Source organism: Onychostruthus taczanowskii, unplaced genomic scaffold (assembly GCF_017590055.1).
Source record: "Onychostruthus taczanowskii isolate IOZ18803 unplaced genomic scaffold, ASM1759005v1 scaffold25, whole genome shotgun sequence".
NCBI classification, from domain to species: Eukaryota; Metazoa; Chordata; class Aves; order Passeriformes; family Passeridae; genus Onychostruthus; species Onychostruthus taczanowskii.
Genome location: NW_024499796.1, coordinates 6,175,111 through 6,200,586, shown reverse-complemented (window position 1 = coordinate 6,200,586; position 25,476 = coordinate 6,175,111). Strand labels below are relative to the sequence as shown.

Below are 25,476 nucleotides of genomic sequence, written 5' to 3'. Positions count from 1 at the left end.
GGGGATTCCAAAGCGGCCCCGCCGCCGGGACCCCCCCGAGCCGCCCCGCAGGGATCGGTGGAAACACTCGGAGGGAAATGTCGGGAATCGGGATCCTGCTTGGGGGGGCTGATGGCAGCGGGGGGATGAGGAGAAGGGGGGCTGGCGGTGGAAACACAGAGCCTGGAGCAAGGCTGAGCTCGGAGTCCGGGGGTGACCTTGGTCATCAACACCTCCAGTTGTAGAAGCATTTTCCAACCCCTGGGTTCCCCAGATGAAGAGGGGTTTATTCCCCACGTGGAGGAGTCAGATCCATGTGGATCCCTTTCAACTGAGGATGTTCAGGCTGAGAGCTGGGTTTGTTCAGCCCGGGAAGAGAAGGCTCTATGAATACCTTACAGCCTCTTGCAGTGCCTAAAGGGGCTCCAGGAGAGCTGCAGAGGGACTTTGGACAAGGTCATGAAGGGGCTGGAGGAACGGGGAATGGCTTCACACTGACAGGGGGCAGGATTTAGATTAGGTATCAGGAAGAAATTCTTCTCTCTGAGGGTGGTGAGGCCCTCGCACAGGTTTCCCAAAGAAACTGTGGCTGCCCCATCCCTGGAAGTGTTCAAGGCCAAGATGGAGGGGGCTCTGAGCAATCTGGTTTAGTGAAAGGTCTCCCTGCCTAGAAAGAGGGTTAGACTAAATGATCGTTAAGGTCCCTTCTAACCCAAACCCTTCTGTGATTCTACCATTCTCTCACACCAGGGCTCCACTGAGCCTTCACACACTCTCTGCAATGTGTACACAGAGGGGAGGAGTTCAATCACTTCAAAAGCCCCACAGATTCAACCTACAGCAGGTTTGTGGTGCAGCCAGGAAACCATGCAAGTGTTAAAAGCAGCAGCACCCGGCTTTTCCCCACCTCAAAGCCATGCAGGGCTTTGTGCCTCCACAGCTCGGTGTCTGTGTGCAGTCATTAGCTGTACTGATGCACACGATAAATACACTTTTCTTCCTGCCTGTGTTGCAATGAGGGCCCTGCTGGAGCTGCCTGGGCATGCCTGGACTCCCGTGGTAGCAACCAAAGAGGGGGAAAATCTGTGCCTGGATACAGCACAACTGTCTGTGGGGCTGTGGAGAGCCCAACACAACACACACGGGGTGTTTGCAGAGGACACAGAGGAGCACAGCTGACACAGCACTGCTCTTTGCACCTTTATTGTTTTTAACCAGCCAAACATTGCCTGACACTCACTTCTCCAGGGATACATTCCCCAAGTGCATGTTTCTAAAATGCCTCGTCCTCCATTACCCAGCCTCACACAAACGAGCTCATTAAGGCAGAAGAGGATAAAAACACCGTCACCACGTCCCAGCAGCAGCACAGTCTGGGGATGAGCTGGAGGGGTGGCACTGAGCACAGGGGACTGGCAGCACGTGGCAGGCAGAGCTCTGTGAGGCCGTGTCTCCCCTCCAGCATCCCTCCCAGCTGCTTCCAGCATTTGCATGGCTTTTAGGGTCAAAGGCCTCCCTGCGACTCCAACAGGCCTCAGCAGACTCCAGTCTAGCCCCCAAATGTGCTGCAAAAACATCCCGTGTAGCCCCTTCTTTGCTGCCCATCAGCAAAACTCCAATTTTTGCAGTATTTCTCTTCATCTGTGCTCCCTGGGCTGTAGCCACATCGCAGCAGGGGTGTCCTTTTGTGTGCAGAGCATGACCTGTCAGTACCCAGCTGGGGGTCCAGCGAGGTCCCAAACCTTCCCTGAACAGCACAGGCATTCTAGCATAGGCTCTGCTGCTGCAAAATTGATGTTGAAAGGATTTAATTCTATTTAAAACTCTACCCTGCCTCCATCACGCGAAACGCTGAGGAGAGAACTCAAATCACACAGACGCGAGGAGAAAAGTAATTGGAAACTATGCAAGCCAGTCACTTTCACTAACCAATTATTAGCTTTAACCCTATTACTGTTTAAATAACAACCCTAGTGACATTTTTCTAGAATGAAGTGACATTTCTACAGGCAGAGAAACACAGCCCAAGCCTGGAAAAACTCCTGGGGCCGACAGGATTGAAATCGGAACAGCCACTGGGACACAAAACAATCGTGCCCAGCGGAATGTGGTCAGTGTGCCCGGGAAGGAGCTGGGTTGTTTGCTCAGAGGAAAATCCACTGCAGACCAGTCCTTTAGAGCAGTTTTGCTTTATAAATCCCCCTGGCTTTCTCTTCCAAGACAGACCTTGGGCATTGCTCACATCTCACACCACCAGCAACTGCAGGACAAGCTCAGAGCCAGCCCAGGCGTGACCCGGGCTGGCTTTTTGATTAAGCAGCGTGTGCTTGCAGGGCTTCCGCTGTCTGATCCACACAGTGCAGCCATGGAAATGAGCGTTCCCTGGGCAATATTTGCTGTTGCTGCCTGGTCAGAGCGGGTTCCTGCTCCAAGGGAAGCTGTTTCTCCTCCTGCCACGCCAGCGCTGGAGGTTGGGATGGATCCCATGCTGCACGTTCTGACTGTAAAAGCTGGGAGCTGTGTGGGCTGCACAGCCGAGCGTGCGTCTGCAGAAAGCTTTTCCTTCCTCGGGTATCTACTTGAAAGTGTTTAATAAAACCCCGGAGTTCTTTTTGCCCAGGACACAGCAAGTCTGTCAGGCTCAGCCACGCAGCCATTTGTTCCACGTGGGCTCACCAGGCTGTGCACATTTAATCAGCATCCTCAGACGCCATCACGGGGGCTTTCCCCAACGCATCCTTCCTGATTTAATTGCCAGGATTGCAGCTGCCTCGTGGGAATAGCACTGCATGCAAGCAGCGAGGTGCAGACTGTCCTGATCTCATGTGCTCACTCTGTGCTTCATCACAGATGGTTTTTTCTTTCCCCCTTCATCCTCCTCGCTGATGTGCTCAGACCTAAAAAATCATTGGTGTCACACAGCCCAAGCACAGCACCCACTGAATCCCACCTTGGCACGGCTGGAGCTGTTCGTGGGGTGGGAAGCTGGGGAAGGGGCAGTGTCCAGTATGGCACACTTGCACCCTTAGATGTGCTTTGACGCAGGAGCTGCCCCAGGAAAGGGAGAAGAGAGGCAGGGGATGGACTCTGGTTAGCCCATCCCATCCCCTTCCTCGCTCCTCCCCTTCCCAGGGCTGGACGAGGCAGCACACGGGGTCCGCTCAGGCTTCTCCAAACCGCTTTTTCCTTCTGCATCACGAAACCCACACATCCACCCACCCATCCATCACAGTTGTCTTTGTGGCCAGTGTCACCCCCAGTCCTGGCAGCTTGTGAACATCCCCCTTCCACATCCACCCACCCAAAAACAGATCGAGGAGATGCTCCAAAACCAACAGACCACATGAGCGAGGAATCTGTGACTGGAGGCACCAGCTTGGCAGTGAACTCACGGAGCAGAGCACACACAGCCTGTAGTTCGTGCTTTTTTTTTTTTTTTTTTTTTTTTTTTTTTTTTTTTTGTGGAAAAGCCAAGTTTTGCTCAGAGTTTTCTTGTGCCAAAGCAGGAGTGGGTCAGCAGGGGAGTGGTGAAGCATCAGAGCCTGGAATAGGGAAGGAACATACACACAGAGGAGATTAATTATATCAACTACAAAAAATAGTTGCTATTTTAAGGTTAATGCTTGAGTGATCTGACTCAGTCAGAAAAAGAGCCAAAGGAATTATTGGCATCAGTGCTGGCTGCTCCCCCAGACAAGCCATGGTCACCGCTGGCACAGAGAGCCACCAAAATAGCTGCTTTTCCAGAGGGTTTGAACAAAAAAATGCCATTAGAGTGAGTTCAACATCCTGGTGCAACAACCACGAGCACAGGAATGCATCAGCTCGTCCTGGGGACACCCTCGGCTTCCCAGGCATCACCCGCATCTCGGATTACAACCATTTTACATCCGGATGACCTCAAGGCTGTGAGCAGCGTTCCACGGGACTCCACAGCTTCCAGCTCACCAACCAGGGTGTCCCTGAAGCTGTTTTGTGCTTGACAAAATGCGAGTGAGCTGCTCTTGTTTTGCCCCTGGTATCACTGCAGGTCACAGCAAGCACCCAGTGCTGGCATTTACCAACTGCTTTGATAGCTGAGCTATATATGACTAAATAAGAAAGCCCTCAAAAATCAAGATTTATAACCCAAAACACTCAAAGACTGGGACTACAGCAGCTCTAATGGCTATCACTGCCATAAATTAATTTCCATCGCCCAGCATTTTAATGCCAATACATCACAGGGCTGCAGAGAAACGCAACAGACACAAAACACTCCGGGTTTTTGGGGAAAGTGGCAGCAGGAATGGTGCCCTGCAGGCTCTTTCCCCAGGAAATGGAAGTGTAGATATTGAAATGATGGCCAAATGCAGCGGAAGGTCTGGAAATCAAACTGTGCCAGGGCTGCACGTACAGCTGGCGCTCGAGACTGACACGCAGCCGGCACACTCAGCGTTACAACTTGCTACGCTATTAATTTCTCTGTTAAATTCTAGTTTATTTTTTAAAGCCTGTATTCTCTTTACAGCCTCTGGGGCTGCAATTGTTATGCTAATGTAGGTAGCCGGGAAGGGTGGCTGTGGTGAACTCATCAGCTGTTCTCCCGTTGCCTGCAGTTTGCAGGCAGCCCTGGGCTGAGACAAAGCCAAGCAGGAGGAGGTTTTGTGGATCTTCCTTCGATCTTCCTTCGTGGCACATCACAAATCCCGGCTGGCAAGTGGGAAATCACACTTGTTCTGCTCCTGCCGTCCTCGTCCTGCAGAGCTCAGCCCAGCCACCTTGAGCCAAGGCTCGATTCCAGACAGACAGAAAAGAAAAGGCTCCTTGTAAGGACAAGCGAGGAGTGCTGTGCACTTTGTCTGGGTGAGATAAGATCACAGTCACAGAGGCAGCAGTAGCATTTTGCAGCAAAATCTCCCGGCAGCATCCAGCAGCACCTCCAGGGCTGGAAAAGGGGTTGGAGGAGCTGTTCTCCACACTGCTCTCCACCCGCTGCAGGTGACTTGAGCACTGCTCACCAGCTCTGCTGCCACGCTTCAGCAGGGGGTTTTAATAACAAACCCCACATCTGTGACAGAAGCGTCCTTAAATCTGAAAGAGGTTTGGAGCAGAACAGAGCTTTTAGAAAATATACATATTTATAAGAACCTTCAAAATAAAGGGAAGTCACGTGGCTTCCAGCTCTTCTGTGATCCTGCCCAGATGTTTGCTCTGAAGGCAGCTCGGTGTCTGCTCCGTGCTGAGCTCTGAGCCTGCAGAGGGCACAGGGAATGGTGGGGTGGTGGGCTTCACACCACAAACCAGCCAGAAATCAGCCTCTTGATTACTCCATTGGCTCATCAGCCTCTCAGTGCCCAGGGTCTGTCTGCTGAGCCCACGTGGAAGCTGGGGCAGCTGGTGCTGACCTGCTCTGGTTTGAAGACAAGACACAAGTCTCTTGAGCAAGCTTTGTAAGCAAACTGTGCAGTCAGCAGTGATGTCTGCCCACCCAAATCCTACCCTGCAATCGTAAAAACAAAACCAAACAAAACCACAGCAATCCTCAAAAACATTCAAACATACAAAAAATCAACCTGATTGACCTGTACCTATTCTTCAAATTCTGTTGCTGTTTAAGAGTTTGAATTGTTGCCTCCCATAAGGCTGCTCTGATTCATGGCAACACTCAGGCATTGTGTGCTTGGTAAATCCCAGCAGATATTTCCACTCAGATTTTGCAGCAACAGTTAAAACCCTGACTGACTCAGAATACAGATTAGGGCACACACCAACCAGCTTCATTTCAACGTGTTCCTCCTATGGAGCAGCCAGGCTCACTCAAGGCATCTGTGAGGTTTAACAGTAAAACTAAAATGACCCCCCAAACCAGGAATTATGCACGCAATATATTTCCCACTGAGATAAGCAAATGGAAATTGGCTGAGCCAGGCATTTCATCCAGCTCACAGCTGACAAGGGGTCATTCCCTGCAGTGTATTTAGCAATGATTTGTCCAGCCTAGTGTTGATTATCTAAAACAACACAGAACTGCCTCCATTTCTCCAGGGGGATTGTTTGCAGCCAAACTCATTGGCAAAAGGTTTCTCCTAACATCTAGTTTTCCTCCACAGCTCAGCCTTCAGCCACACTAATTCCAAACCCATTTCTGTGGGTTACCCCTGTGCAGCCATTTTGTACTGAGCTACATCTTCTTGGCTTTCTTTAATCATCACTTAGTCAGGCTTACAGATTTCATTCCTGTCATCTTCTGCCATTACCCAATTCCTCTCTCAGTCACTGCAGCTGTTCTTTGTATCCCCTCCAATTTGGCTACTGCCTCCTGGTATGAGATCTAGCCCAAATGAACAAGTTTGGCTTCTCCCAGGAGAGGCAGATCAATACCTTCACAGCTGCGCTGGGTGGAGGATTCCTTCCAGCTTCACAGAGCTCCTGCAGAACAAAGATCCTGAGCAGTTCAGGGAAGAAGCAGCTGGAGCACTGACAGGGACTCTTCCACACCTGCAGGTAAGCAGTGGGTGCAATCTCAGGGAGAAGCTAGTGATGGGATATCAGGGGATATTGTGACACCTTACCCAAATGACTCAGGACTGAAGGCATACAGAAGATCTGCACCCCAGAGCAATGTCCTCAGGGACTAAAACCCCACAAACTCATTACTACATTTACAGGTAACCCATGTTTGAACTGCTCCTTTCATCAAGGATGCTCTTGCCAAGCTCAGCACAATCATCTCAAGAGGGAGCAGTAAAAGGAATTTCACACTGCCTCTTCCATTTCAATCCTCACCTATTCCATCTGCCACTCCTGTAACAACTTCACCTCACATGCCTATTTATTTTTTTTTTCAGGACTACAAGAGCCATCTCATGTATTGTGTCTCAGCCACCCCACAGAAAATATCCCACAGGGGAGAAGAGCCACAACAAAGCAGTGTCACCCCCAATTACCCTTCTCCATGGATGAGAGGGGAGAAAAGGAATGGATGACATTCACTTTTTACTACTTAAGACAGGAGAAAGCCCTTGTGTCCTTACCAAGGGCCCCAATATCAGGATCAGCTGTGCCAATAACAAGCTGTGTTATTACCTCTGCTGTACAAAGCAATTTGGTTTTTATTGACCACTCACTATACAGGGCACTACAACACTCTCCCCTCATTAGAGCCTGTCAGTCAGAAAGCAAAGGAAGGCAAAAGCAGATTTAAGGAGAAGGCAACTCTTTGCAGTCATGAAGATAACCTTGCTGGAGCAAAAGCATTGACAGCAGGCAGCCAGGACTGCAATGAGGAGCTGCAAATGGTCAGACAGCTGGGAATTTCAGACACTGGAAGAAAAACCTTAGTGCAGGTAGAACAATTTAGTCCCCTGGGCAGGAAAATACCTACAAAATTACATCCAAACACAGAACACTGAGGAAAGTTTTGTTAGCTGTGGTTTTGTTTCTTCTGCTCCCTGTGTAATTCTGCCAGATGACCTTTGCTTGCAATAGACTTCAAATACTGGGAGCTCTTCTTTGTGTCTCCTTGGAGAAAATGGTCAGGAATCAATTTTTCCACTGATAATTTCATTTGGTCTCCTTCTCAAGTGAGTGTTCCCACAATTCAGTCCCACCTTACACACTCCACCCTTAACATTTCACCTTTCCCTATGGCTGAGGGATGTTTGGCTCAGTGCAGGCAACTCTGGGGATGAGTCTCAGCTGCTGTCAGGGAATGCCAAGGAGGAATGTTTTAAGGCCAAATACACAACAGACAGAATATGCAGAGGATGTTCAGTTTGGAGAAACCTGCATTAAAGAGATTTAGGCCACTCCAGAGCAACAACCAGCGACCACTTGCATCAGGAAAGTTAGTTCTAACCTACAGTGAGGTATTAGGAAATCCAAATTCCAAGTACTTTTTATAATTTAGCTCCCTGGTAAAACACCACCCACCCAGAGGCTTGAGAACTGGCTGCTTGGGAGGTGCAGAGTAGAGAAGAGAGGCTGTTTCTGGCATTACCCCTCGGTGGCAGGATGAGAACCACAGGCTGAACTGTAAGAAACATCTTGAAGACTGGAATTTTGTGCTGAAGGACATATGTTTTTGCAGGATGGGGATGATCAAGAAGAACACTTCACAGGAATGCTGTGCCCTCCTCATCCCTGTCAACCCAACCAGTCTGCAGAATTAAATGCAAGGTTAGATCCCAACACCTCAGGAAGAACACAACTACAGACATCCCAAATCACCACCAGTCTAACTTAAAATAGATCAAGGACTTGCCCCTCTGAGATAGTGTGGCCAGATCCACCAGAGATATTACTTTAAAAGTAACCTTATATCCCTAATTTGTATCTGGACACCAAGGTTCAGAGAACACACAGACCACAGGGCTGGGGAGCAGCAACAAGCCTGGATGCTCCTGAAATCCTGCCTGCCTGAGACTGCAGGAGACACAGGGCTGGGAGAAACACTTCTGTTCAAGACTCAGTCCACAAACACTGCCCAAGTTCAGCTTGCAAAACTAAAAGAGCAGCTGGGCACACACAAGCACAGCTCCAGTAGCTGGAGCTCAACAAAAGGCACCTCAGTGAACCTCACTGGGTCACTGACAGGAAAACTTTTTCCTTCAAAAGAAGTTTTGCACACAACTTTTGTGATTTGGCCCTGAATCCATGATGCAGATGTTGATGGCTGGAAACAGAAGCTGAGCAGAGGGAAATGCAGACTTTGGGAACAATGGGTCAGCTTGGCTGCTGGCAGTTCAGGAGGAGAAAATGAGATGCATTAAAAACTTCTTTCTGGTCAATCTTTATTTTACACATTTGCACCACAGCAGGGAAACCAAGTTACATAGACTGTCCTGACTTGTCTCTACCTTGCTTCTCTTCAAATACTGTTTGCTTTTCTTTTAATAAAGTTTAAAAAAATACTGAAAAAAAATCCATTTTTACATCTGAACAGGAACTGAGGAATAGGATATTTACAGGTCACTAAAACCCCAAGAATTGGACCTTGCTGTACACAGAAAAGTATTTTTTAGTTCTTCTGGAGGTCATTTACTAAATGAATTCAAAGCTACATTGTACAAGGTGCCCTAAAGCTGCTTAATGACACAAGAGGATCTAGAATTAATTATTAATAGTTCCTAAAGGGCAAGGGAAGCTATTTAGACCCATACTCTGTTTTAAGAGCAGGTACCAGCTCCACTGGCTACAGGATGAATGCTTGTGATGATGTGGAGGTTGGACTCTACTTTAATACACAGAGAGCAGAACACTGAGTGAAATCCCACAGGGAAATATTTATTTAGAATTGTCCTTTCTAGAGGATTGCTGCAGTCAAAACACAAATGGGTTCTCGAGCCAGTCAGCCTGAAAGGAGTGACTCTTTTCTCAGCCACTTTCTTCCTACACCACTCAACACCTGAGTATTGATATTTTCCTACATCCTGTTCCAGCCACTTGGGAGCAGAGATCATGTGCAGTTCTCACTGGATCACTGCTATATCCAGGCAAGACACTACAAAGGGAAAATGCACAGCTTCCCAATATTGCCAAGGAAAAGTGATTAATCAGCCCAAAGGTATGGTATCCAGCAGCTACAAAAAAGAAGCCAAATTAATTCAATTTAGAACGTTTTACAGCATATCAGCCCCAGGGAACACAAAGAAACATTGGTCAAGTGTCTCTGGGCAGCACCACCTCAGCTTTCATGAAACATTGAGGCTACTGACACTCCACACAAGGTCACAGTTTCAGTGAGTCCCACTATATTCAAACCTCACTGCACCTCCCACTCCAGCAGACCACAGCTCCTCACTCTGTACACGGGTGAAAAATGGGGATGTGCTCTATGAGTGAAGCAGAGATCATAACACAGGGGCTATAAAACATCTTCTTTAAAGTGACAGCAATCTGTTAGCTAGCATGACAGGTCAAATTGAAGGAGACAAACCAAATAGGCTAAAGGAAGAAAGATTTCCTTCCCTCTCCTTAATAGCTAAAGAACTTCAATTCTCAGAGCTCAAAAGAGCTTACAATACCCAGTATTTCCTTCAAATTGGGCAGTTTTCAAACAAACAACAAAATCCCCTCCCTTCTCATCAATTTGATTGTCAGTGGCTCAACTGCTTTTCTCTAAGAGGAACACACAGTAAGGAAAAAAGACAACACAAAAAATCTTCTAGAGGACTTGCACCAGATGTGCACACTGGAATGAGGAGGGCATGGCCTTTCACTGCCACAAGGAATGCTACAGTGCTCAAGGATACATGGTGGATGCACACTCATGCCAGAGAAGAGTCCACTCAGCTTAGAAAAAACACATCTTCCACACTACAAGCTCCAGACAAAATGCTGCAATGCAGCAAATTTTTACAACAAGCTCTCCCAGGGCATGCCAGCATGGAAATCCAGGAACAGGGCACTGAGCTGGAGGGAAACACTGAACAATGCACTGCACACATCACAGCACGCCCAGTGAGACGACAGCATGAAAGAGCATCTTAATAGGACAGCATGTGGCTTCTTCAACTCCAACTGCTCCACTCTGAGCAGGCAGCAGCACTGTTCCACATGACCCCATTATGTCTTGCTTTCTTTTAGTATGTCTCTTGATGAACCATCAAGGAAAACATTTTCCAGCCCGAAGAATGCAAGAGTCTGGCAGTTGCACTGCAAGGAGGCTTCCTCTGGAAGACAGCCTGCTGAGCAGCCCCGGCAGGAAGGAGTGCAGCAGTGCCATGTGCATGTCAGCATCCCCAGGGATTTATTGGGGCATAACCTGCATTACAAGTGAAGCCTGAACCAATCTCATTTTTGTCTGCAGAGGGGACTGAGTGCTCGGCTGCAGCAGCATATGGGAAAGCATTCAAAGCATTTATTGCTATTGCAGCAGAGCTGCTGTTCCAGGACTCCTGTCACTCTGCTGCTGGGTACTGCTGGCCATTGCTTCAGCTCCCCACTTCAGTGAAAGCAGCGACAGGGAAGCAAAGCTGCACATTCCTAAACGATCTGTAATCCACAACAGCTCCTCTCTTCCCTCCCTGTGAGAGGCAGAGCTTCCTACCAGATCAGCAGCCATCAGCACGTGAAAGGCAAGCACTGATTATCCTGCCCGGGGAGCTCCGAGCTGCTGCACTCCACCAGCCCTGGAGTCATGCAATGCCAGTCAGGCAGCTGTGGCTTTGCCTGGGAAGGAGGGGAGGGAGCAGTCCTGTCTTTGATGCTTCGCAGTGCAGCACTTGATGTGCTGGAGAGAAGCACAACTGCAGCCATCCCCTCCACCCTCCAACTTCCCAGCTGCCATCCCATCCATCAAGCCAGACTTTTCTGTCCTGATCCAAGGAATTGCACCAGAGAAAATTCATTTTGGAAATGGCCACAATAAGAATCTTTTGGGTTTTGACTTGTCCATGACTGATTTTCCTTCCTAAAAACGGCTCAGGTCTGACCATTTCCTGCTGCTTGGCATCCTGTGTAAAACACCAGCAGAAGCTGGTTGTGGAGCTGACTGCTGAAGCTCAGTGCTGAACTTGGAAAAAAGCTCTTGTAAAAAAATGGACTTTCAGAATACTGCTGTGGCCTTTCATGCCAAGACAAAAAGAAATGACCCATTTTTTTGGCCTTTGACTGGTGAGGCAGGGACTTGGCAGATAAACCTACACCATATGCAACTTTAGAAAAAAACTGCGTATAAAAAAAAAAAAGAAACCTGAGACTAAGGTAACAGCACTTGCCAAATTGTCAGCTCCACTGATGCTGAGGTATGGAATAGGCAGCTGTTTGGAAGCAGCTCAGCATTCCCTGGGATCACAGCACAGCCCTCGTGGTTCTGGGTGAAAGGCCACATCTATGACAATTTCACATCTGATTCACAAAAGGATTTACAGGCTCTAGAATAGCATTGTCCAGATGCAATCTGTTCCTGACAGCACATCCTTATCCCTTACATACCTCAGTGCCAACACACTTCAAGTCTTCAGTGGGCTTCTCTGAAGAAACTTTACAGCCTGTTTGAGGAGCCCTTTGGATGCAGGGAGTAACAAGGGACAGAGCAACTGCAGAGGATGAATTTTCCAGGTATTGCATTTAAATGTAAGAGCTGAGACTGCCAGTGTTTGTTTATGGTCCAATTTCTCACACTTCAGGCTAAATATGTAGATTTCTTCCTCCAGAAGGCCTAAAGGCTCATAGGTCACCAAACAGCCTTTCCAGTGGTACAGGATCTCTTCTCACTAAAACTGTGAGGCAATGCAAGGCAATGACAGCAAGGTCAAACCATCACTGCTGTGAGTACTGTGAAGTTACAGCTGAGGAGGAAAACAGAAGAGGATTCTGCAGCCAGAGACAAATGCTCTTCTTCTTGTGCTTTATCTGAAGAGAAAGCAGTTCCAGGTATCAAAGCAGGTAGATTTGTTTCTACCACCTCCATGGTGCATAGAACCAACACCTGGGAAAAGAAGTGGCAATGGGGGAAAGGGATGCTGCTCCTCAAACAGCAAGGCTTGGTACAGACAGCTCACCAAGAGCTCCACAATCCCTGCTCAGGAGTGAGGAAGTGGTTCAAGATTCTGGAGGAAATCCTCCTTCTCAGCTTGAAGAATAAAATAAACCCAATTCCTGAACGAGTCTGTAAGCAATGCTGGCACATCCAGAGCTCTGATGAAGGCTCTCCCTGACACCCTGGCAGAAGCACTTGGCTCCACAGCACCAATGTCAATGTCTCTGCATGAATATTAAGGCTTCAGTGGGTCAGTGACTTACAGATTATTTATTTTTGTTAAAGCTAATCCTCATTCCACCACTGAGCCACTTCCATCCTCCCCCAGATGAGCACCCATTTTCACTACTACAGCTTTGGACAACAACTGCCCTACTGACAGCCCCAGGGACTACAGAGAAAACACATGTGACATTTTGGAATGTGTCTGTAAAGACTCCACTGCAAATCTGCAGCTAACAGTCAAAGATTGCATATTCCCCTGCATCAAGGTTCTGGTCATAATCTTCTCCTCTCCTGACAAAAAAAAAAAAAAAAAAAAAGAAAAAAAAAAAAAAAAAAAAAAAAAAAAAAAGGACTGGGAGTTACTGTTTTTGGTGGCAATACTACTTTGACCAGTTCAGCTCACCTCAAACAGCAGTGTTATTAATCCTACACAGCCAGAGAGGCCCAGTAACTCAGGGTAACTGTGAACCAGAGATTTATGCTGCAGTAAAATGCCTAGACAGATTTGCACTGGAGAGTCTGGTACTGTTTATACTGTGCCAGAAAGGAGTGACTTTTGAAATACCTTGAAAATATTTTATGAAGCAAACCAATGTGCTCTGGGTCACAGCTTGAAAGTAAACATTTAGGCAGACCCCTAAAAAGCAAGCATCAGTCTTACACCTCTTGTGTACTTCTTGTCAGGTAGGGGTGAGTCAAGAGCAACTCCAGGGACAGTGGACAACGTACATAAATACTTATTGCACTATGGGCTTAGTGCTTTAATGGAGAATAGTCACTCATTTCCTGTATAGCAACACATCTGAAAACCTGACACATTCAGGTGGACACCTGCAGGGATAAGACAAGAAGATACTTATCACCTTTCACACTTGCATGAGCAGTGGCAGAAGTCATCTGATCCAATACCCGTTCAGTCTCTCAAATAACTGCAGTTGTTCCTATCCATTTGTTTTGCAATGTTCCATCCAAGCCAAAAGGAGAGTTTATAAAAAGGAAAAAAAAATACTTACATGTCTTTATCTTCTTTTCCCACCTTCTGACAGGCTTTCCAAGTCCCAGCATTCATGTTACAAAGCAAGTGTGTGTGTGTGTGTATATATATATGAGCATTATATAAAATATATTCTTTACATACACACTGAAGATCCCTCTTCACATTAGTATTACACATTCTGAGGAACACAACAATTCAGAATAAAGAACCAATCCAGAAAAGGGGGGAAAAAAAGCTACCCAAAATCCCTAGGAAAGCTTCACGCTCCTTGCAGGTACCAGGAGATCCCATTTTCTTATGATCAAAGGAATAGTTATATTTCTGCACTGCTTTGCTCTCCCTAGACACACCCCACTCTGCAGTTTCAGTGGTGGGGAGTGCAAGTTGCTCCCTTTCCACTGAGAGTAATATTAATAAATTAAAAAAGTTTCTCTGAAAGTGCTGCCTTAGTCCAGTCCATCACGCTGTGCTTTCCCATTCGCCCTGAGGCTCTGCTGAACCATTCACCACTTTCTTGACTTTCTTCATGCCCTCCATTACTCCTGAAGTTGTCACCCTAGAAGAGAAGGGAGAAGCATCAGACATCAGGCCTTGAACTGTAAAATCCTTTTCAGCAACAGCTCACACCCATCAAACAACACTTCTCACATCTCTTGACCCACACTGAGCAGTCCATGTCTGATCTCTTGTACCACCCTGACACAGCACAGATGGGAGTTGGAAGCACAGCCACTGTCCTTGAACACCTCAAGGCCCTTCCCATCTATCACTAAACTAAAGCAGCAAGTAATATTGGTTCATACTTCAAAAAAGGTAACAGGGGTGGTAAAACAGTTAAACCAGGTGTTTATTTGCTAAATTTGAGCAGTTCACTTTAAAAACCCCATTTACTATGCAGCTGACCACCCTTACTTCTGTGACTTTCTTCTGCATTTTAATAGGTACAGCACATTACACAAATACACAGTGGACAGTGCCCCAGATGAACCTTATTAGCTTAATGCACACCAGCTCCTCTTAATAGCAAAATGAGCAGCAACAAAAAAGAAAGAAGTCATCCTTGTATACCATCCAAGTCTGGATTTGTCATGGCAATCTGACCATTGAAGTACAAAGCCTCACAATACCATTCAATATGAGGCAGACTGAACTGTTTATCCAGGCAGAACAGCACCATTCCTCTTGGAACTGCCTTGGCTCTCCAACAGCTCTTCAGCCCAGCAGCTTTTCTCTGCTGCTACACCAAACAGGCAATCTGGATGCACAACACATTTCCTTTATTCTTTTGCACAGTGTGATTCTTATTCCATACAGGTATTTTTTTCCCCACAAACATGCCACAAAGGTTGTTTTGGATGCTGAAGGTAAGAGTGCCAACAGCTCAGTGCATGCCCAAGGGATGCCTGGAAGCACACGCAGACCTGTCCTGTTCAAAGCTGCCCCTGTTGCTCTGTGAGCACTTTCACCTGCTGTTTACCACGTCAGAGTACTTTATTTGATCAGAGCTGCTAACAACATCTCCTCAGCATCACCCCAAGAGGAGAAGTCATCTTCAGATAACACTCCTCTTTTCCCTTAGTTCCACGTTAGATCCCAGCTTCTGTTCATGTACTGTAAAAATAATTTGCTCAGCCTGCTGTGTTCAGTGACATTCCAGCAGTGGCCATACTGGGATCATCACTGGTTCTCACTTTAGAGTGGGCCTAGATGAGCTTGGGTTAATAGGAAAAGGTCACAAGAGTACAGATCAAATAACTTTTTTTCCCAACTAAATTAAAAAAAGGCAAGTACAGAGATAAGTAAGCAGGTTGCTTAATGGAGAAAAATGGAATTATTAAACAATAAACATTTCCTTGAAGAGATCAAACTAATCAGTACAGAGGCAGGCAGATCTTTTAAGTTCTCCCTGTTGCCAAAGGTTTCCCACAGTCAGATAGGAAAAAATCTGGAGAAACATAAGCTAGACAAAACCAAAGTAGATGGATAACTAATTGGAAAAGTATGCATCAAGATTTACTTAATGGTTTCCTGTCAAAAATGTAAGAACATTGAGTGTGGTTCCAGAGAGGCCTGTCCTGGGTTCACTTCTACTCAGTATTTTCAGTAATTGCCTGGGTAATGGAATAGAGAACTTGCTTATTAAATCTGCACAAGACACTAAGAGTTACATACTGGAGAACAAGACTAGAATGCAGAAAGATTCTGGCAAATTGAAGTAATAGCCTGAAAAGTACAGGAGGATGCAGCAAGACAGCTACCAAGTTTACTCTTCAGAAATAATCAACTTCATAATTACAGAATGAGGAGCTAAGTATCCATTCCTCAGGGAGGAGCTGGAGATTGCCATGAACTACAAAGCAGAAATGAGCATCTCACACAGCAATGCAGCAGCAGAGACACTGGGATATATAAAGAGCTGTTTCACACATGCATGACACCAAAGCAGTCCCAACACTTGACTCACAGCTGGGAAGATCCCACCTGGCACACAGCCTAGATTCCAGCACTGCACTCTAATGCCATCAGGGAGCCCCTGCACACCAAGGTGGTGACAGAAGTAAGGCAAGATCCACTTCCCATGTTTGTGGCACAGTTACACACTGAAAGTGCAGGCAGATCAAATCACAGCCTTTGCTACCAGAAAGGCCATTTACTGTGTCCCCCCTCAGTAACAGCAAATATCTGGGAGAGATTTCTGTGTGGATTCTCCAAGAGTGAAGGTTAAATCCTATCTGAAGACCGAAGAGACCGTTCTTGTCTCGTGACAAGTGCATGAAGTAGCTCTCATTTCCCTCCTTTGCTCAGATTGTTCAGGTACAACAGGCTCTCAAAATCAGTCCAGTCATCACATTTTAGTGCCCCATAGAATAAGGGTAGCAGCACTAAGACCAAGCACACTGAAATCCTCATCATCCTCAGAACAATCTCAGCACTTCAGCTCTGACCTGCAATACAGCAGGGAAACGTTCCTCACCTGCAGTCTGCTGAACTGCATTTCCAGCCCACAAATCAGCAGCAGTTAAAACGCAACAAATCCTTCTCACTGAACCATCCCTCTCCAGAGAGCATTTCTGTGCCTGCCAGAGGGATATCTGTCACAAATGAGGCAGAGAAGGAGTTCCCCAAGCACTCCATCACACAGTGGTATGTGCTGCAGAGATTTCATGGGGTTTATTTTTCTCCTGCATTGTATCCAAGGTATCAAGGAATGGCTAAACATTCAGAAGTATCTCCAGCTCTCCACAGTGGTGGATTTCAATGTCTTCTCTCCTATTTATTTGTTTTATAGTCCAAGAAGAAACATTGCAATACTGGCAGCAGCCAGCCCCTGCCAAGTTATTGCAAACTGGAGTGAAAACTGATCAGCCATAGAGCAAAAAAGCTGATCTCTGCAAGCAAAGCATGTGCTAGGTGAAGAAAATCACTGCTAATGGAGAGCACCATGACTCAGTCTGCCATGAAGCACAACCTGAGAGAAAGCAGAGAAAAACAACCAAGCAGCTCATCAAATCTCAGCACAGAATAAGCTGCCTCATGACACAGAGAGAAACTCCAGATCCCAAGGCATAAGCAAAGATCAGTGTTACCACAACAGTTCCCTGTGTTGAGGCTGTTTTGGGTGTTAAGGAGAAGCAAAGTCTCCACACACTGAGTAAGATGGATTTACCAACTTGCAATCCCTCCTCCAGTGGAAATATCTTAACCTCCCCTGCATGCATGAACATCATTGTCAACCAAGACCTGCTAAAGAGAATTTTGATATCCAGCTCACCAAGATAATGAAATTAAAAAAAAAAAAAAAAACCAAAACAACAAAAAATTCTTCCTTTCCCCTTCCTCACCCTCACCTCACCCACTGTACTGTTCATATTTTTGTGTTCATGCCCCAGAAATGGCATTAGGACTGGAAGCCTGACAGCTCTTTCTGCCAAGTGTGGCTGCACCTTTTCAAGCAGGGAACTTTAATCTAACAAACTGTCAGCGACGAGCCCACGTACTGACAGAACTCAAGAGGCTGCCCAGCACAGAATACACAGAAAGCCACTTTGCTGATGATGAATGGCTATTGAACCTGCTTGAAAAAGGACAGACAGGTCCTTAGCTCAGCTTTAGTCACACTCTCCTCCCTGCCAGGGCAACTTCTGTGGAGCCTGGAACAACTGAAGAGATTCCAGCAAAGTCTGTGGATCCTTTCCCCAAGCCAGAGTTACCTTTGCTATTCTTGATTTGTATTGTATTCCTGAGAGCTACAAGGACTTACAAAGAGAGGATTTGTGCCTTGTGTTGCTTCTGTGCAGACACCTAATTTGCAGATTTTTCTTGAAACTTTCCAGATTTCCAATGTCCTTAACAATATTTGCATTTACTGCCAGACCGAGATTTGTATCATTTGCAATGCATGAAAACAGACCCAAACTAGAGAGCTGCACTTAAAATGTCCTAATTTTTTTTAATGGAAGACAAACAAGCTTGGAAAAGAGGTTTGAATAACCTCACAGTTTTCCCCTCTGTTGGCTCACAGAAATGTAGAATCTAAAGGAACTGAATGCTTCTGTTTTAGAGAGCCTGATTTTAAACAAAAACCCTCTGGAAGAGGAAAATAACAATAAAAATGACATAGCAGAACACCATGAAGTTCGCAGGTTTTTTGTTTCTGCCATAGCCTGTAAAGACAAGTGGAATTTATCACATGAAAGACAAAACAGTCATGCAGTGGTTAGTCAGGACACTGACAGATGCTTAGTCACCTGCTCAAATAAACCCAGGTATCTTTTCCCCCCCACAGAAACAACATTTAATATTTATGAAGACAAAAACAGGACCAGCAAGACCAAATCAATGAGAAATTTAATACACATCCATAGCACTGCTTCACCTGTCTCAGAATGTGTATAAACTCTATTTTTCAAATATCTACAAAAGTAACCTTCCTGATGGAGCTGGGGAAGGGAGAACCAGACACAGGTTATACCCTGCCAAGTGCCCAAATGGAAAAAAACTTCTGGTGAATCAGATCAGAAAATTCAAGCAAGGCTAGGGGAACAACCCACAAGGTGCAACAATGGAAACTCCCAAAGCAAAGAGCAAAATGCCTTACTAGGAAAAGGCTTACAAGGAATTCTAACCCTTGAGTTTTTAGCAACGTCTATCTCATGATGAGATGTAAATCACTGAATTACTTCATTAAACTTTCTCCAGCTCATTTCTGGCACATTCTTCTAAATTTAGCAACTTCTCAATTGACTAAAATCACTGTATTTGAAAGGTGTCCTATTATTAGTCCTAGCAAAACCCCCACAAGTAAAAATTCATTAAGCACGTAATACAAAATTGAAATTCGCTCTAACAGGCAAAAAGAGAAAGAGCTTGTTTTGGTACAATCACAAATCCTGCCAGTTCAGACAGTGACTTCCTGATGTGAATGCTTTTTTATGAAACAGCTTCCAAACTGAGACCAGTTTCTTACATAAACCATTTCAACACATGTAAGTGATAGTGATTTTAAGGTCACTACCCACTAGTTGGATTCCACTTGCAAAAATGACAGATTTCCTAGACCCGAAGCAAAAATAGCTAAGCATTTAAAAAGATCTTTGTTACTAGCCATATTTGTGAGAAGTTAAACTCCTTACATGACATTTCAGCCAGGATTCTATGATTCAAACCTCCTTGTAGCAGTTTTCGAATAAGATTAATTTCTTTTTGAGCTACCTATGACAGCAAACACATTTGGACTTTTTTTGCCTCTGTAATAAAAACAGTGTTGATTTATTTCACCCAGGTAAAGGAGATTTGCCAAACTGGAAAAACTCTTAGGAACAGGCTTCTGAGCCTGTACATGAACTGCAATTATGCAACAAACCTGTGACTACCAAAGGATTAGGTCAGCTCTGCTCCTGCAGACTCTGGGGCACATAAAGCTGTATCCAACACCCCTGGCAGGCTGAATTTCTTAGGGCATTTTTAATCACACATTCAAAAATGCCACTCAATTTTTTTAAAGTCCTCAGAAAACCACTGCAAAGAAAATGACAGAGACTTAGCCTGAGCCCTGCTGTATAATTTTTCCAGACTAGCTCAGGTCCTGAAGCATTTGTGGTGCCTCGTGGTTTCACAGCAGGGAATAAACCAGGGAAGATATTGATAAAAATCCATCTCCTTGGCTCCATGTTGCTTAAAATAAATTTTTGCAAAGCTATATGCTGAACACCAAGGCAGAAGGCACTTTGCACCCTGTTCATCTATTTATTATTATTTTTACACATTTATTATTATTTACGTTCCGCAGATTGGCGGGTCATTTTTGTTGTTCACTTGAGTTATTTTAAATATGAAGCATTAATGAAGAACTGTAAAACTCATTCATGTTCCATGATCTAAATTAAAATTAAAAGCTTTCTTAGTTCACATTTTCACAGGCATCTTTTTGCCCCATGAAAAGCTTTACCAGCTTTTTCCACACTACTGCAATATCCAGGTCAGAGGCTCCTGGGCACACCACCAATCTCTTTACACACACCAACCCAGACACCTCCCCTTTAAACGTGGGCAGATCCTCATCTTTGTCACAGAAGGATTTGGAGAGATTAAAGTAAATGGTTTTAAACAGTACTTTTCTCAAATCAAGTGAAGAGGTAAATAAAGGGGAGAGGGGTTCTTACACAGCTTCCATCTCCAAGTCATCCTCATCATCTTGAGAGAGCTGTAGGTAAGGGTTGTCTGATGCTGGACGGAACTTGTACCCAGTGAGGACAAAGAACACCAGCGTGGCCATTTCATCCAGCAGCTGCAAGTGAAAACACGAGATTGAAGTTCAGTCCTGCTATGCTCTGTGGTCACCAAACATTGCTCCTCATTCACAAGGTTCAAGGTTTAATGGCCAAGAGGCCTGGGCCACAGCAGAAATAAAACAATTCCTGTCTGGTTGTCATTAATCCCAGGCTAAAGGCTGTCAAATCCTTTGTTCTTTCAGTTTTTCCTGCCACTTTAAATAGAGTTACAGCTCTATCCATCTCTCCAGAGCTTTCAAAGAACTATGGCAAGACTTGGCTTTTAAATGGTGGGGGAAGGAATCATCCTTACCTTGCTTAGTTTTTTCAACAGTTAATGTATTCCAAGGACTCCCAGCACAGTTACTTGGATTATGTGTTAAGAAACCAAGTATTTAGAAGTCCATTGGCAAAAGAAGCCTGTGGATGGAAGAGCAAAAGCCTATTTCCCTGGCTCCCTCGGGCTTCAATTACATAGAGCAAACCTGAGTAATTTTTTCTCCTTTGTATCTTCTTGATTAATTTCCTTCAGACATTTTTAAATTGAAAGACTGAAAATCAATAATGCAATTACTTTCAGACATCTCATGTATAATCCAGCAGCCTTGCTGGACAAACATAAAACTAAGAATATATTCTTTCACCTTAAGCACATCAGTGATAAAATCAAGAGGAGGCAGGGTACTGCACTGTGCTTTGACATGTTTTAGTACAACATGAGGAACATTTCATGGTATTTTGTTGTGTAGTTATATCTAAAGAATAATAGAGAAAAACATCAAGAAATTGATGTATTTTCCTTTGCTGGCAAATACCTGGTACAGCCATTTCCACTGGAATGGAACAGCAATCTTTATGAGAATTGCAATGATCCGTGTGAAGTAAATGTAACACACAATCTGGGAAGGAAAAGGAGAAAGCATGAGAACAATAGCACCATCCTTATAGAACCTTCTTACCCCAGAGAAATAACTCAAGCAATTCCCAGACAACTCATTATGGCAGACTAGCCTTATTATGCTCCTTAAACATGGAAGATCTAGGCTGAGGACTCTACTGCTTGTTGAACATCCAATAACTCAAACTATTGGTAACATACTCAAGTTACAGCAGGAAATGCTTTAAGTATTACAATTTCATAGAATTTCAAGAATCACAAGTGTAATTTATTACTCTTGCCACTTAGGAGAGCTTGAAATGAGGCCGTTGGAAATCATTAAGAAGCCTGTGTTCTCCTGGGAAACGTACTCATGGCTCCCACTGACTTAATCAGGAACTGCACACATGCATCTCCAGGCACCATTTGGTCCCAAGTTTAATTTTTAGCAAGTTTACAGTATGTTATTCAAGCCCATCAATTCAACTGGCAGCTCAAGCTGTCTCCAGAGGAAATCAGGAAGCATTACAAATAGCTGGAATTTAAAGAGAGACAGAAGGATATAACCATTAGGAGAAAAAAGGAAGTTGCTTTTAGGATTGTAAGCCAGTTGACCAAGATGCCAAAGCACAGCAGTGCCAAGAGCCTCTACCACATTCATCAGCTGCAGTAGTTTCCAATAAGTATTCCATCAAAAGCTTTGAAAAGCTTCCAAGTTCCCCACATGCATGTGTGCAGGTGTTTTACTTACCATGACATAGTAATGTCTGAAGAGCTTCAGCTTTGCTAGGTTAATGGCAGCTATCAAGAGAACACAAAAGTCCATCAGAAAATGGTTAACATGAGACAATTTCTTTTGATGCCTGTCTGCAGGGTAGGCAAGTGGTCAAAACCAGACTCAGGTAATCCCAGGCTAGAAGGATTTCTGTCAGGAGTGCCAGCCTGGCATGTGCTCATACAGGATAACTCCCAGGCTGGAGTGAATTCACTCTCAAAAAGGGAACTGAGACTGTTTTTGCAGTCTCTAAATTTTATATGCACACACTCCACATTACAGAACCTTCCTCTACCTGTGTACAGTCAACTACATTCTGTCACTCTCTCCTGCCAGAAGGGCCATTCCACCTGACACTGCCTCCTAGAAAATTCCTGTCTTTTCTAGAGCCCTCCCTGACCTGCTCCATGCCTACAGCCGAGCTGAACAACTTGCAGGTAATCACAGCTCTGGGAACCACTGCACCTTGCTGGACAGCAGCCCAAGCACTTGAAAACCTAAGCAAGGACCTCTATCATGGCTCAGGCACAACTCACAAGTGAGGCAGGAAATCATCCCCAGCAGCTCCCCAAATGTGCCAGCCCAGGCCTGGGGCAAACCTGCTCTTATTGCACACATCACATCAGCTGGAGAGCACAGAGCACTCGTGTGAACCAGCTGAGGTCAACAACAGATGGAGCAGCTGTCAGCTCTGGTCAGAGTCAGCTTTTAGATGTGCAGCAGGATTACAAACACAGGCCACTGATGCTTTTGTGACAACATGAGAGGCAAAGAGTCCAAGATCTGTTGACAGCATACAGAGATGCAGTTCAGAGCCAATGAACATGAGCTGCCACATATTTACTGGTATTCCCTCCAAGTCCTCATAATGGATTTATCAGATGTGGAAGTGCAATACATCGAGCTGAAGTTCACCTGCACCCCCTCACAGAACTCACCCACTGCAATGATTTATAAAAGGCTGCATATATTTGCATGTAAGGTCTTCCAGGTTCACAAGACAGCAAAATACAGTATTTCAGATGAGGGAAAGGAGAGCTAATAGCTCCCAAAGAAATGCTTCACCTCCTCTGACAACAAAGCAGCTTTTCTTATGCAAAGGAAGTGTCAAATGCACCACTGCAAATAAATTCCTGTAGGTTCCCACTACAGAAACTACAGTGAAGACAGACAGCATTCTGTTATTAAACTACTTTTATAATCTGAAGATCAAATGTCCCTTTCCAGTTTACCTTTAGTGTTCCTGGGGTACTACTGAAAGCTGCAGACACCTCAGCCAGATACAAACCCTCCTCCGGCAGACACACTAAGAGCAGCAACCTGACCAACACAAGGCATGAACTGACTGATGATCTGAAGTTAAAAGGTTTTCCTAATAGAGTTGGTGAAAGATGAAAGCATGTAAATATGCATAAGTGCAGTGAATTGTGAAACAGGAAAGCAATATTGTCCTATTTAAAGAAGAGCTGCATTAAGTGTGACCATGAAGATCTTGTGATTTCCCACACACCGGCTTGCACACAGAAGGATCTATTTTGAACTCAACACGTCCAACTTCAAGAACTGCCACCAGTTGGTGCACTGACAGGCCAGGAGAATTACCAGGCTTTGCAGCTGAAGGAACACCAACTCAACAGCTGTGATTCAAACTGCCGGTCTATCAGCGCTTTACAGTCAACACCAGTGAGCTGGGGAGTCATTTCTGCTGGATTCATGCACTGCACAGGATGAAAGGACAGCAGAGCCAAAGATCTGACTGCCAAATGAAGTGTCGTAATTCCACCTCTCCCAGTTAGAGATGGAGCACAGCTCAACATCTCAGCTGTTCATCATGATAATCAATAGCAAAGAGTCATAAATTGATACATTCACATATCCAGAATGTCTGAGCATGGGAAGGAAGGGCAAGGAGAGGAAAAAAAGACAGCCACCACCAAGGAGAAAGGCTGAGGAGGCACCTGTGGAAGCTGACTTGCTCTCCTCAACTGCAGCAATATTTCTCTCCACTATCAGATATGTAAGTCAGCATTAATGCACGTCTACAAAATTCTGCCAGTTTTTTTTTTAAACAACTCAAAGTTACAGGACACACTGTTCTGGAGAAAAATCTAAAATCATCATTGCTTGGCATCAGCAGCTTGTGAATTGCTTCTTCACAGGCTGAATGTGCTCCAAGCAGTATTATTTGAATCTTGCTATCATGGACACTCCAAGATTTCTGTTCACCTCAGCCTGGCAGCCCAGACAGTGACAGCAGCATTTACAAGGAGCAAGGCTCAGCCAGCAGCTGTCACTTACAACTTGAATCACTTGCAACCCAAACCTGTAAGGCTGTGATAACACAGCAGCAATCACAGCATGCAGTAAAGGTTGGGTAAATTTGTATTTCGAGTATGATAACCATTCTGCAAAGGACAGTACTTAACTGCAGAGAAAGGAAAAAAAAAATTAAAAAGAGACCTTCCACCAAAGGTTTTAGAAATTAATTCATGCTCTTTCAAACAGTAATTAGAAAGATAAAAGCCATCCTCCACGGAAGATTTATAACATCTATACCTTGCTTCCCTCAGTTTTCCCTCTCTATCACCATTTACTTTAACAGCTTGTGCCTGCAATAGCCTGATCTGCCTCAATCAAAACAGAGCAGGCCCCAGTGTTTTGATAAGCAGTCTCTTTTTGAGATTGCCCCCATGCTAATTTCCAATGTTGAGGCTGTCTATAAGATGGAAAAAGAAGCTGGACCATCCACTTGCACACCACACAATAGCCTTTTGATGAATAAATCCAACCTTTTCAGCATATGTATGTAATAACAATCACAGGATTGCAGCTGAGGGTGCAGGAAGCTTGAGCCCAGACAATACAATCCATAAAGAAAAACCATAATGCAGCCTGTGAACGTGCTCAAGGTACAGCTGAGAGTATTTCTTCAATGCTTGGCTTGCCCTGCTCACGCTGATGCATTTGAGATGTGATTTCTGCCATTATCAAACTGTAAATGGAAGCTTTCTGCTCTCTCCCAGTGATGCAGCACATGTAGATCTAACCCTCAAAAAAGCAACTCTGAGAAGTGTGGCTCTACAGCAGGAGCTCTCTGCTTAAAAGCATTCCTGTACTAGAAAGAAGAGGTCAGACAGGCAGAGCAAGGCTCAATGTCACCAAGAAGAAGGTGGCACAGACTCATTAATCTTGAATGTCCTGAACCACATCAGCCATTTGGCACAGAAGTGCTTCACCAGGGTCAGATGAAAGTCCAAAGTACAGGATAAGCACTGTATCTCCAGCACAGAGGTGCCACATCAACCCTGGACAGCTCTCAGGGGCACCTGGAAGGGGTGCTGAGCCCAGCCAAGCACAGGCTGCTCTGCACCACACAGGACCAGGCCC

At 45.3% G+C, this 25,476-nt stretch overlaps 1 protein-coding gene across 2 annotated transcripts in view; it reads right to left on the bottom strand.

The window, feature by feature from the left end:
* Positions 1–12,696: 12,696 nt before the first annotated feature.
* The window catches only part of GPR107 (G protein-coupled receptor 107), a 34,860-nt gene continuing 22,080 nt past the window's right edge, over positions 12,697–25,476 (bottom strand). For both annotated transcript variants that reach the window (XM_041406482.1, XM_041406483.1), the window contains exons 15-18: positions 22,066–22,115; positions 21,253–21,336; positions 20,330–20,454; positions 12,697–14,223 (exon numbers count right to left, since the gene is read on the bottom strand). In XM_041406482.1, coding sequence (XP_041262416.1) covers positions 14,127–14,223; positions 20,330–20,454; positions 21,253–21,336; positions 22,066–22,115 — 356 coding nt within the window. In that variant the 3' untranslated portion in view covers positions 12,697–14,126. The remainder of the gene's footprint in view (positions 14,224–20,329; positions 20,455–21,252; positions 21,337–22,065; positions 22,116–25,476) is intronic.